The following is a 13,078-nucleotide window of genomic DNA, read 5'->3' as shown; positions in this document are numbered from 1 at the left end:
GACAATTACACACATCCATGATGACTGCTGCTGCTCAACCCAGCTAAGTTCCGGATTGTAGCTTGGATTTTTTTTGTCTCCAAACAAAGAAGATGGCAGCAAATTGTAAACTTCAAACTTCTAAATAAACCCATCATATAATCATGGGTAATGACAGACAATACATCCATATTCCTATACTGTTTCTGTTGCATAAGTCTTTAATATGGGAAATTAATCAGTGATTCGAGAGTGTGTGTGTGCATGTGCATGCATGTCTATGTGTGTTTCTGAACCTTGTGTCCAAAGTAGAGCCATTTCTCCGGACATCCTCCGATGTAGTGCGGCTCCCTGGGAGTCTCCACCACAGACACAGTCTTTCTCTTGCAAACATAGCTGTGAAGATCGCTGCATTTCCTCTGTGACCACTTCCCTGCAATATACAATGAAAACCTCAACACACTCTAGCATGTGCAGGTATACATGCATCAGTGTGTGTTTCTGTATGTGCATATGTTTACCTGACGAAGAGGACACGGTGACACACAATCTGTTTTTCCTTGGGACAACACTGGCACTCTCCTCTGCCCAGTTCTGAAAGTCTACCTCTGTCTGGTCACTCCACCTGCAAACAAACATACAATACATTTAACGAATATTCCTAGCTGATGTCCTTGTCCTACCTGTCAGTAGGTTTTTATGTATGTAGCTAATGCTTTGAGAATCCCACCAATTCCAGGACCTGGTCTTTCCTCTCGTCACCTATAATTGGAAAAGCACCCAATCCATGGATCCCATTGTTGCCGCTGTCTTGCTACATATATTCTGCTCAAAATGAAGCTTTGCGTTCGTTTAGGCAGAACACCCAATTCGCTCAATGAAGTCACCAAAGTCACATATCATTAACTTACTCTATCAAGTAATATCCAATTACATTAAGTGTACTAAACAGCTTTGATAAACTGACTGGGCTATGATATTTATCAATTTTCTTTCAAATTTTGCTACAATTTAAACAGGATTTCCAGAAAATTTGGCAAAATAAAATGCATATTTTCATGCATTCCACTACTATTATGCGAATATTAGGAGTCTGACACATAGAGACGCACAGTTACAGTCCAGCTGGGTGCCATTAAATAATTGCAGAAGAGGGCACAACATGATGTCATAATTAAAAGAGCACCAGTCAGGCCTCAAACAAACACAAATGTTGTGGAAAAATGAAAGAAATATGGTATAACTTTTCCTCACTCTGAGTGAACTGAACTTTGAGTGCATGTTACATGCTATACATTAGAATTAAATTTTTAAAGCTCTTTCCATTGCTCTTTGTCATATTTTGCTTTGATTAATGCATCGAATTTTCCGGCTCTGCCAAGCATTAACATTTAAAAAAAATTAAATAATACAAATTTCTGTCGTACCCCCTCAGGGGATTTATATGCACGAATTGAAAATCTGCATAAAAACACATGGATGGAAACACACAAGAGGTGCTCAGATTCTTTGAGCTCCCTCAAATAGCAGAGCATTTTCCACCATTTGCATGAAATAGTAATTTTCCTGTCATAGGTGTCTTGGCTGTTGTTTGAACTTATAATCTGTGGATCTGAGATAGCTGTGGCCTACTCTGAGCCTAGGCCAGAATTAGCACAATTTATCTTTACATAAAAGCTCTTTGCAGTGACACATACTGTAGGTGTTCTATCTGTCTTGTCAGACTAGCCTGTATTGTGCTTTGTTTGGGTAGGTAAGTAGAAGAGCCAGTCAGTTGAAGCTTTATATACAGTAAATGTTTTTGTTTATTTAGACAGGTAGGTAGTTTAAAAAACACATTAAGTTAAGAGTTCCTTTTTGTTATATTTCTTTTTTCACTTGGCAACATCTGTAGGCCCTTTTCCCTTTGTAGCAGGGCTCTATTTCTCATTGTATGTATTCAGTTCAACTTTGTTTAAATGATTTGCCCAAATAATAATTTACTTTATTGACATTCAGTTGGCTTCATTTAGATTGTTCCTACAGACCTGGAGCCCATTTCACCAAATTTTCAACATGCATGAGGATTCGAAAACCCTATAGGATTTGCAAATTCATCTGCCACCGTTTGCAATCTATAAGGAAACTGCTTTGTGAAACAGGCCCCAGGGTTGTAAGTACATTAACATTTCTTTACTCAAGATGTTGGACTAAGTGTTGACAGCTCTAATAAAATCAGTGGCAGCAACAGTAAATGTGTAAACTCCAAAACACACACACACACACACACCTGACCTCCTCTCCAGGCAGCCCAACGGACAAGCCGATCCACCAGTCAGTCGGGCCCAGAGAGAGCTGAGGAAACACAGTGAAAGGAACAGATATGGAAAAGAACTTGCTTCACTTTTACCCTCCTCCTTTGCAATCCAGTCCTCAATGGGCTGGAAAATCAGCTTTTCAGAGCCTCTTTGACATGAGGGGCCATTCATGAGCTCTCCTTGGCCTGGGCTTCGCCTCTTTCATTGCCTTGTTTTGTTCCCTTTATCCCTTCACAAGCCTCAGTACCACAAGAGACTTCTTTAGTGTGGTCCAAAAGGCTGCTGCCGAAAAACAGCCTTTTTCTTGCTCCCTGTGTGTGGGGGCACTCGAGCATGAAAGTGTCCGCATATGAGGTACGTTTCAGCTTGTCGAAGTGTGTCTGTAAACACTTGAGTTTGTATGAGGAACGAGTGTGTCAATTGTGTTCACACGTGTTTGCTTTTTACTGTGTGTGAATTGCCTAGTGGGCCATTGAGTGAATTAGAGCCTCCGTGATTAAGTATACTGCTCTGGCTGTGTACTCCTCTGTGTTTATGTTCAATGTTCCTGGCATCATGTTGGTCACTGCAATTAGATTGTGAGAGTATTTGCACTGAGAAAAAGTAAATCAGTCAGTTGCAAGAGGTGGGATAATTCACTAAAATTCTACAAGGAAAATATTGTTATAATGTGCAGCAAAGTAATTGCAGATGTTGTTTAGTGCAAATTAGGTTTTTGAAATTAAGTGCAACCCATACGTTTTAATTCACTTTGGCAGTAGGAATATTGTTATCACAATACTATCATATACACTTGTGTTTTTACAAAATTTTTATTCTGCCAATTGCCTTAGGGTGTGTGTTTTTGGATAAATTTTGGTTTTAAATGGGAACGATGACATAAATGTATATTCATGTTATGCATTATTCAATTAAATTCAAATGCAATATTCTGGAAACACATTACTACAGTACTGCTGTCTGGTACCACCTCAAAGTCACTATAAAATAGCTGCCATCTTACTGTATGTATATACATATAGTAGTCTGGCCATACTGAAATTCTGTAAATTAATGTATATGAGCAGTGCCAGTAACAAACCCGCCGCAATCGCTCCTTGATGAAGTGCAGCTCCTCTCTGGAGTGAATGGACAGCAGGTATGCTCCCATCATCTGACAGGCCAGTGAGACGGCATCCCAGTCAAAGGGCTGCTTCGCCAGCAGGTACTCAGCTCCACGGTAAAACACCCAGGGCTCGCTCTCTGTAGGGAATCCAGGAGAACAATTAAAATACAGTACATATTTTCAAGTAATACAATTTAAAATTATTGAGGGGTATAACGAATACACAGTTCTTGTTGCTGACTGACTGATGCTGTTTCACATCTAATAATGCCATTCCACATACTGTTCGTAGAAATACAATATTAAGAATTTAAGTATAAATTAAAGTATGATATTAAGTGTGATAAGTTTTTGTTTGCTTTGGGTTGTATGTGGATTCAATGGTCAGTCAGTATTTTCTGTCAGATGATAAATGTTTTCAGTTAAAATGTAGAGAAAATTCAAAAAAGAAAGGCCATTTTTTGCCTGGCTTGCTTTACATCATATAATAGTAGAGACATTAACAATATCTACAGCATCAGCATATATGAAGCTCGCCATACGCAGTGAAGTAAATTAAACTTCTACTTACGCTCTGTGTACCAATAGGGTTTTTTCAGTTTATCACCTGTAATATAAATCAGAGTTTGGTAAATATTACAGTATTTATGTGATATATCTGCAGTGAGTCTGTGTGGAGAGTGGTAGTGTGAGGGTGTTTACCTCTGGAAAGCTTGCAGATCCACTCGTGTTTGGTGTCACAGGGCTGCGGCGTGAGCACGTTGGTCAGGTCACTGTAGACAGCACAATCCCTTCTGTCATCCTCCTCGTTCTTATCCTCTATGAAGGACGTCACCACCTGCGCAAAACAGACACACAAGACAAAACCATGATGGATACAAGCTCTGAATGTGACCTCATGCTACAGCAAGGCATGTGGATACTTGGTGAAGATCACTATGTACTTACAGGAGAACCATCAGACCACTCCCAGGCTCCGGGATGTTCAGGGTCTCTCTTATTTAAACCCACCCAGAACCAGCGACCCTCTGTTCTAAAAAACAGGAACAGAACAAAAAACACACTGCAACACAAGTCCATCAGAGTGAGTTGTAAAACTTTGACTAATGTACTTCACCAGCACACTGTGGGATAAATTTTTCCAGTTGCATGTGAGTAAATATAATATATTATATCCTTTCATTTAGTTGGAAGACTTATAGACCAGACAAATAGGCCATTGATGTGAGACACCATTGTGATCTGGGGGTGGGCAATGTAAATCAAATCGCTTATCACTTTATAGGTTCACTATATATTGATATAGTGTAAACTGTATGTACATTTTGCTTGAATTTCTGAGAATATTTTACTGGAACAAGTACAAAAATGTCTGTTTTTTTGCTAATCCAGTGAATGAAATACCTGACAAATCAAAGTATTTCATCACATTGATACAAAAACATTCAGAGTGCCCCACTACATTTGTAGGACCTCTTATTTTCCTTGTAGAAGCTTCCGCTTGGTCACATCATTTGAGGACATTGTGCTGAATTTCATTGTTATGCAAATATATCCCTCTGTTAAGCCCAATAACCCTGATCTGTTCTGTCTAGTTAGATGTCCAGCAGATGTGAAATATTGGATTTGTCGAATTAATAAAAAAAAAGGAGAGATTCTTGTTATTGGCCCAGAAAACTAGCATGTGCAGATCAAGCAATTCACTGGTACCATTGCCAACAACATCAAGCCTCTGGTAAAATAATTTTGAATCATATCAGTAAGCTTGTCCAGTCCTGTTTTAACCGTCAACAGATTCAAGATTGACTCAAGTTGTTATACATGCCTTTGTTTCCTCACAGTGGGCCTACTGCAATGGTTTTTAACAGGTGAAATCCACTATTGTTTCACAATTACAATTGACAAATTACTGGTTAACTGACTTATTTATGTGTTGCTTTGTTTAATCACTGGAGATATTATTTTTCCCTGCAGGAAAGTAATCATCTGTTTATAAAAAATCCACACACAAATACACCACATTTCATCTTCGAAAGCCAATAATTAGATTCTTGACTCGCTACTCTTTACGCATAACACCTCAACCGATAAAATTATCAGTTCCCATAACATTCCTGCACTAACGAGGCCCAGAGGGCTGTACCAACCCTTCAAACATGGTACTGAGGAGCTGCTTAACAAACACCTGCTCCTCATTGTGGTGGAAGCTGACCAGCTGAGCCCCGAGGGCCTGGCAGAAGAAGTCTGCTTCCACCCAGGAACGCTTCATCAGGACTTTCTCATCGTGGAACACCTAGAAGAGAAACACTTACTGTCGGCTGAGAGTTACAGATAAAATATACAAAACACTGAATATCTTTGAGTTTTGGACTGCTGGTTGGATAAAACAAAACATTTAATGATGTTAACATGGTCTCTTGGAACTTGTGTGGGGCATTTTTCACTTTTTAGAGACTGAATGATTAATTATTAATTATTTGATAAAATAACTGAACAATGAACTGATAATAAATTAAAATAATTGTTATCTGACCTTGTGGAAAATAAATTGCCTGAAGGCGTGAATGTGAATATGTTTGTCTGTTTATGTGTGTTGATATGTCATGTCCAGAATGTGCCCTGTCTGTCACCCAGTGCATATTGGGATAGGTTAAAGTCCCCTATGACCATGAAGGATAGAAATAATATTATATTAAGTGTGATAGTGAGGGTCTACTTAGGACCACTTGATCAATGTTAAATAAGAGAGGTAAAGGGAGAATGATTGATAAGTACATGAGTCAGGACAGGGAAGAGATGAGGAGGAGCCAACCTTAAAACAGTGGAGCAGTCCAGAGTGTGATTCCCACCCTGGAGGACAGGGGGCGTAGGCATCAATGTGATGCTCTGGCAGCTGGACATTGTGGTAACTGCTAATGCTCTGCTTGCACACTGACAAAGCCTTGTGGGACTTGCAGTCTTTCACCTCCCAGTGACCCAAAGCAGGTCCACCTGACATAGCAACACATCCACCAGCACTGACTAAAGAAATAAAAAGTCAAGGAGAAGATGAAGGAGTTGAATTGGAGAAGGTTAAAACGTGTAAGAGATTATTATCATTAAGCCAAATCTCCAACTAAACACACTGACAGTAAACAAAACATTTCCAACAACTGGCTACCTGGCTGGTGTCTATTCCAGTTTGTGAAGGTGAGAGGTAGAGAGGAGCCATTGTGGGGAAGCCATGTGTACTCTCCCTTCTTCTCCTGAACCATGAGGCCAATCCAGAAAGACCTGCTGCTATTGGCCCCACTCTCACTCAGCAAACTGTTGACAAATGCCTGCTCGAATCTGCATGAGGAAGAAAAGAGGAGAGAAGCTCCAATTGCCAAAAACTACAAAAACATTTTTTTCAATACAATAAATAATTTGCTCAATACACCACCTGTTTCCCACAGTAAGGAGAGGAGCCTTGCAGTAATATCCCATCAGTGCATCTTCATAGCTCTGTTCATGGGTAGTCACCATGTAGCAGAAGTGGCCATGTCGCTTCCAGCCCTGCAACATCAGCAACAAAGACTCTACTAATCGAACTCCATTTATGTTCTATTTACAGCTCTTTTTTTACATTCCACAAGACAAAAACATCATCCGATATAGTACCTTCATAGTGGACTTACAATGATAAGAATGTCATGGACTGAATAAACACTACAAAATAGAGCTACAGGAGTGACATTCAGCATATACACTCTATGTATGTACATCTCTATGTACACAAAAGGCCTATTTCTCTTAAATATTGTTCACAAATCTGTCAAAATCCAAGCACCAGTTATCGAAAATTGTCTAGTACTAAAAATTGCCAGATTTGAAATATGTTTTTACCTACAGTGTTCTTTGATCAGATCCTGATTTAAATCCAAAATGTGTGTTTTTATTCAGGCAAAGTTCTTGTACACCTGCTTGCATTTAGACAACATTTCTGAGAACTTTGCTTCTTTTCTTAAACGAAAAAGGGTTTTGAAGTAACAAGAGTAAGACCAGAGGGAGGGAACACATCTTTTATAGGTGTACAAATCACTCCATGGACCCGCGCTTGAATGCTTGTCTAGACTAGACATGCTTTTTATGTATGCTCCCTCTAGATCACTCAGGTCCTCCGAGCACTGGCCTTTTAGTTGTTCCCTGGGTGAGGACAAGGAATATGGGGAGGCAGCAATTAGTGTCTACAGTCCTCGCCTGCCAGATGAGCTAAGGGCATCACAATCTTTTAACACCTTTAAATCTTAACGTAACTTTTTGTCTTAGCATTCCCTTAATCTATTTGAATTTTCTCTATATTATTGTATTTCCATTGTATTTCATTGTAGGCTATTGTTTAGCACATTGTATTGCAATTTTGCATGAAAAGCGCTATATATATAAAATTTGATGTCAACAGTCTACTGCCATGCTAACAGTTCCGTGAGGCTGCACTAAGGTACAGCAGTGCTTTCAGCACAATGCTAACATCGGCATGCTAACATGCTGATACTGAAGTTTTTCCCTGTTTACTCACTGTGTCTGTTAGCAACTACATTTGCTAATTAGCATTAAACACAATTTACAGCTAAGGAGGATGGGAATGTCAGCACTTAGGTATTTGTTCATAACCCAAAGTATTGGGTAAATTCAAATAAAAAGTCAGAGGATCACTAAAGTCATTAGAATTTATCCGCTAGGGACCTTGAATATCTGTAGCAAATTTAATGGCAATCTGTCTAATAGCTATGATGACATTTCACTCAAAACCCGAAAAATTAACTAGAGAAAATGTCAGGAGATCACCAAATTCTGCATGCTTCTTCCTCCGGGAACAATGAATGCCTGTACAAAAAACACAGCCACACTATTGCTAAAAATGTTTATTACTCAAGGTAAGGTAAAAGTTGCCTTTTTGCATCATTACCAAACCTCAGGTATCATATTGGAAATACTATTTAAAACTTGTGCAATTATATGAAGGTATGTGTGTGTATGCAAATCTGTGTGTTAGGTTGTGGGGAGGGGGTGTTTTGACAAGTGGTGTCAATTTGCCGCCCCCCTTCACCCCTATATCCCATCTACCACCCTATACTTGTGTAGAGGCCTACACTAACACTGACATGAAAATTCAAAGCTTTCTTTAAAACGAAAGTTTCTGGAGTTATTTTTAAAACGCAATTACAATCACACACTCCATGGTAAACATTAAACATGGTTACATTTGTTACCTGATTGTACAATACAGACAGTGAAAAGACTAAACTGGAAGATATAGTTTTGTCTGCTAAAACCGTGGCAGGAATGAGACTGCTCAAGCATGTCCACTGATATTGTTCCTTCAGGGCTCTTTGGCCTCATGAACCGGGGTATGAAGAAGCCTGGTGACTCAGGAGTCTGATATTCTTGTAAACAGAGTCAAGGAGCAACACGAATGCCAGACAATACGTCAGCAGCAGTCCAGTGAATCAGCTCATTGTGCTTCTGAAGGGTTGCCCCTTGCTCTGAAGCTAAACTGCAGCAGGCGTGTGGCTCCGCCTGGTGCATGTCCTGATCTGTATGGAGTGATTGTAGAGCTATTATAACGCTGCACAGCACTATTCTGCCTGACGAGGTTAAAAATAAGTCACTTCAATTTCGGTCAGAAATAGACCATTCGTCTTGCAATTTATTTAGTTATGTAAGAATCTATGAGGTAATTTTTTACTGTACTTAACTAGTGCTTTTTGATTTTAAGACACAACTGTTCTTGCAAAGGGAGGCCCCCAAAAAGGAATACATACGTTAAAAGAAAATCATTACAACCTGAAACCAAACATCTTATGCTTGTGGAAGTTACCATTGCTTTTTTAAACCAGAGTTTTGCCACATTATGAGTAAAGTCTTATCAGAGGTAAATTAAGAATATTAAGTGTTATGTAATAATGTAATGTGAGGTTATTGCAGGTCAGGGCAAAGTTACTGCACAAAACAGTGCTTGACAGAGCGTTCTTGTCTTGCTCCAAGACACGTCAGCCACCGAGTACATGTTGACTTGGATATATGTACTTGTGTGTTCATGTTCCTACCTCAGGACAACCCTCATCCCAGCTTCCAAGATGATGAACGGGATTCTGGCTTTCTCTTCTACACAAAGCAGGCAGTCGCTCATCGCATGGCGCTAAAAGCCAGTTACCTTCCTGAGAAAGACGTTTACATTTTGAGCAACACCCGATGAATGCATAGAAACATTACAGCATACACAATAAATTCATTCATTTGTAAAACTACTATTTTGATAAGTGATTAATCATTATTCGATTAAAGTTGTTTGATGGTTCTTGCTACTCAAATAAGAAATGTGGTACTTTTCCTTGTCTTAAAATATAGTACATTTCTTTGGGTTGAACTATTGATCACCTGTCATCACCTTAGGCTGTAATGTGCATATAGGCCATCCAATTATCAATGAATCAAAAAATATCTTTAATATTGAGCTTCAAGATTGTTTTTACATAAAAAAGCACCAACACAGGGTTTCCCACCTTCCTGTCTGCTTTGGCACAGAGTGTTGCATCCGTCAGGTTGTGAGAGGGATGATATTGGTGCCAGAGAGTGAGAGTTACTGGTGAGCCATCAGACCACTCTACAGTTGGCGACAATGCCTGTTTCCAGAGACCAATCCACACCTCCATACTCTCCCCAGAAACTGCACGCACCAAGGTATTCACACAAAGAAAACAGTATTTAGTATTCCCATGGTATATCCTCAGAGTGTCTGTAACAAACAAAACTTCATGTATTGCATGATGCTCCTTACAGTTAGCCATAAGGTTGAGCAGCATTTCCACCTCCGACAGCGAGTGGAGGCTGGTAAGGTTTGCCCCTTGAGAGCCACAGGCCCGGGAAGACTCCTCCCAGCTTCCTGCTTCTGCTTCTGACAGTATCCGATAGCAGAAACTATTATGAGGCCACCATCCATTAGCACACTCCGTGTGGATATACTGCCAATCCTCTGTAAGAGAAAGTAGAATCAGGATGGGAGGAGAAATCAGAACAGGACAGACCAGAAGAGCAAATTTTTGTAACACAGATTCACAGCAGGCACTGTTCATGTCTAGCCGCCAACAGCGCGATAGTTCAAAAGTTCACACCCCAGGTGCATTGCAGCTGTTGAGGCCTGAGCTACAAGAACTAAATAAGCTTCTTGTGGCATTTCCATATACAGTCTATGGGCATTTTGCACTGACTCATAATTTATCCCTGCCATAGTCTAAGAAGATGCAGGGAAGCAGTCAGCATGGCAGGTGTTCATGCGATGTGTGTGCATATGCTCTCACCTAATCGCTCAGCTCTCCGGGTGTCATTAGGTGTCTTCTTGCAGATGTAAGGCAGAGCAGATTCACAGGAAAGACTCTGCCAGTGTCCCTCAAAGGCTGAGTTGTAAACTCCACACTGCCGGTTGTCCTGTAGCGGGCTGGCAGGCAGAACTGATGGGAACACAGTGATGGGAGCAGCTTTATTTTTAACCTTTGTTTTTTGTTGACATTTGTGTAAATATATTATATTATATATACACATTTTTATTTTTTTTATTTTTTGCTGATGTTATTAAAAAGCGTTTAAGTGGTAACACTTCCCTTTGCCACAAACTAATCTTGCACATTTGATGAAGGTGACAAAATATACAAATTACTACTAAGCCTTGTGATTACGCCAAAGAAAGATATTATTAATGTTACGTTATATGGACTATGAAAATATATGTATTTTGTATATTTTTGTTCAATTAATCAAGTTTAAAATGTAATTATTTATGTATTTTCCTTCCTTTGGTTTATATAAAACTTACATCAAATAATATTTTATATGAAGAGGGAGATACTAGATATCCTATGCAAAACAATGGCAAGTTAGATCTGGTAAAATGTTTTCACAGCGGTCCATAATTTTAGTATTTCACATTTGTTGGCTGCAGCCATTGTTAGAGGAATTTTTAATTTGAATCAATGAAGTCTAACAATCTTTATTGTTAAAACTACAACAAACACCATTTATTCCAAATACAAATACAAATTCCAGTACATGCATTGAATAAATAGCATATTGAGGTAATTGAGATCACATTTCTCATTAAATTACATAAGGTATATTGAACTAACAGCTGAGAATGACTGCGGTACACTGGATGTGAAATTATTGCATTATGCATTTCTGAGCTAATGAGCCATCATCAAATGCATTCCACACAATTTAACTACAATATAATCCTGCTGTTTGCAAATACCTTTGACAAACAAAAAAATCATGAATGTACTGTAAGTATTACACACTTGGTATATTCATGTTAAAATCTCATGAAACAGACACTGTCCTCTCACTGGCCCTGGAGTAAACAAATGATCAGTACCTGTGGTGAAATTGACCAATGATAGAGGCGCTCCATCAGACCACTGCCACCCCTGCCCATCCTTCAGGTGGTTCAGCCCAATCCACACCATCGCTCCAACACTTGCAAGTCGATCTACCACAAGATACAATCACAAATGTATGAGTTGTCAACAAATCTTATCTAATTCCACTGGAAAATAGGTAATTGGTTAATAGTCCGCCAGTCTCACACATCACTGTGTGATTTATAAATAATCTGGACAGCAGAATGATAAAAAAAAACACAGAGTGATAGAACAATAACAGAACAATAACTGAAAAGGAGGGAGGGCAAGGCCGCAACCTGATGTGAAGCTGTATGAATGAAGAATCGGTATAGTCCTCCTGTCCCAATGAGCAAGAAAAATATAAACATCAGATTCTAGCACTAGTGCAGTGTAGTTCTAGTGGATGCAATACAGGGACAATTACATGGTGGATGTTTCATTCAGCAGTTTTATTGTCCCTATGTGTTTTCTACCAGATGCCTACCTCTGATGTACCTGTGCTCTGCCATGCTGGTGATGCTGAGCAGATTTCCACCTTGTGCCTGACAGGTTGAGAGCGCCTGACTCCAGGTTAGGATGGTGTACAAGTTGAACTGGTAACATGCCCGCAGCTCCTGGTTTGACTCCCAGAAATGCTCACAACTGGAATCTATGAATAAGGCCATGAATAAAAAGGAAACTGATAAGGAAAGAGGTGAAATGAGTCACTATGAACAAGACTCCAGGTGTGGGTAGAAGTGTATGCATCTTGGTCAACAATGTTGAGAAGACAGCAAAATGTCACTGAAAAATAAGAACACGTTTTCGCATTATATTGTGTTTTTATTTTATTTGTTTAATATGATAAAAATGCCAAGAATTTCACTGTGGTCTGATTGAGAAAATTTGAGCTGATTATTTGGCATTTTGTCATTATTGGATAAGTCACAGTATAGATATGAGAGAGAATGAGAAATATACTTTAAACATCTTAAAATGTATGGTTTATTTGAGGACAGTAAAAAGACACTATCACACCCTTATGTGATTCAAGCACATTTCCTTTCAAAACCATGATGCTGTAATAGCTCGCATTCTTCTGGAAAGATTTTGGAACCTGGCTGCAGGGATTTCCCCTTATTCATCCACAGGAGGACTACTGAAGTTGAGCACTGATGTTAGGTGATAAGGACTGACTCACAGTTCCATCCCGAAGGTGTTGGACAGGGATGAGTTTAGGGCTCTGCGTAGGTAAGTCAAGTCCTTCCACACCAAACTAACCATTTCAATATGGACCT

The 13,078-nt window shown here is 39.4% G+C and overlaps 1 protein-coding gene across 2 annotated transcripts in view; it reads right to left on the bottom strand.

Annotated features, from left to right (window-relative positions):
* The window catches only part of pla2r1 (phospholipase A2 receptor 1), a 30,760-nt gene that overhangs the window by 10,735 nt on the left and 6,947 nt on the right, over nt 1-13,078 (bottom strand). The window contains exons 4-20 of one of the 2 annotated variants that reach the window (XM_038701492.1): nt 12,286-12,450; nt 11,774-11,887; nt 10,704-10,853; nt 10,184-10,378; nt 9,909-10,072; nt 9,453-9,563; nt 6,806-6,918; nt 6,542-6,711; nt 6,194-6,402; nt 5,529-5,674; nt 4,330-4,414; nt 4,084-4,219; nt 3,953-3,988; nt 3,358-3,518; nt 2,249-2,313; nt 501-604; nt 276-412 (exon numbers count right to left, since the gene is read on the bottom strand). In XM_038701492.1, coding sequence (XP_038557420.1) covers nt 276-412; nt 501-604; nt 2,249-2,313; nt 3,358-3,518; nt 3,953-3,988; nt 4,084-4,219; nt 4,330-4,414; nt 5,529-5,674; nt 6,194-6,402; nt 6,542-6,711; nt 6,806-6,918; nt 9,453-9,563; nt 9,909-10,072; nt 10,184-10,378; nt 10,704-10,853; nt 11,774-11,887; nt 12,286-12,450 — 2,261 coding nt within the window. Of the gene's footprint in view, nt 1-275; nt 413-500; nt 605-2,248; nt 2,314-3,357; nt 3,519-3,952; nt 3,989-4,083; nt 4,220-4,329; nt 4,415-5,528; nt 5,675-6,193; nt 6,403-6,541; nt 6,712-6,805; nt 6,919-9,452; nt 9,564-9,908; nt 10,073-10,183; nt 10,379-10,703; nt 10,854-11,773; nt 11,888-12,285; nt 12,451-13,078 lie in introns of those variants that run through there. The other variant, XM_038701493.1, reaches the window with a different exon arrangement.

This window comes from Micropterus salmoides, unplaced genomic scaffold (assembly GCF_014851395.1).
Source record: "Micropterus salmoides isolate LMB-PRFRI ecotype aquatic unplaced genomic scaffold, ASM1485139v1 Ms_hic_scaffold_6, whole genome shotgun sequence".
Lineage (NCBI taxonomy): Eukaryota > Metazoa > Chordata > Actinopteri > Centrarchiformes > Centrarchidae > Micropterus > Micropterus salmoides.
This window is presented reverse-complemented; position numbering and strand designations above follow the sequence as displayed.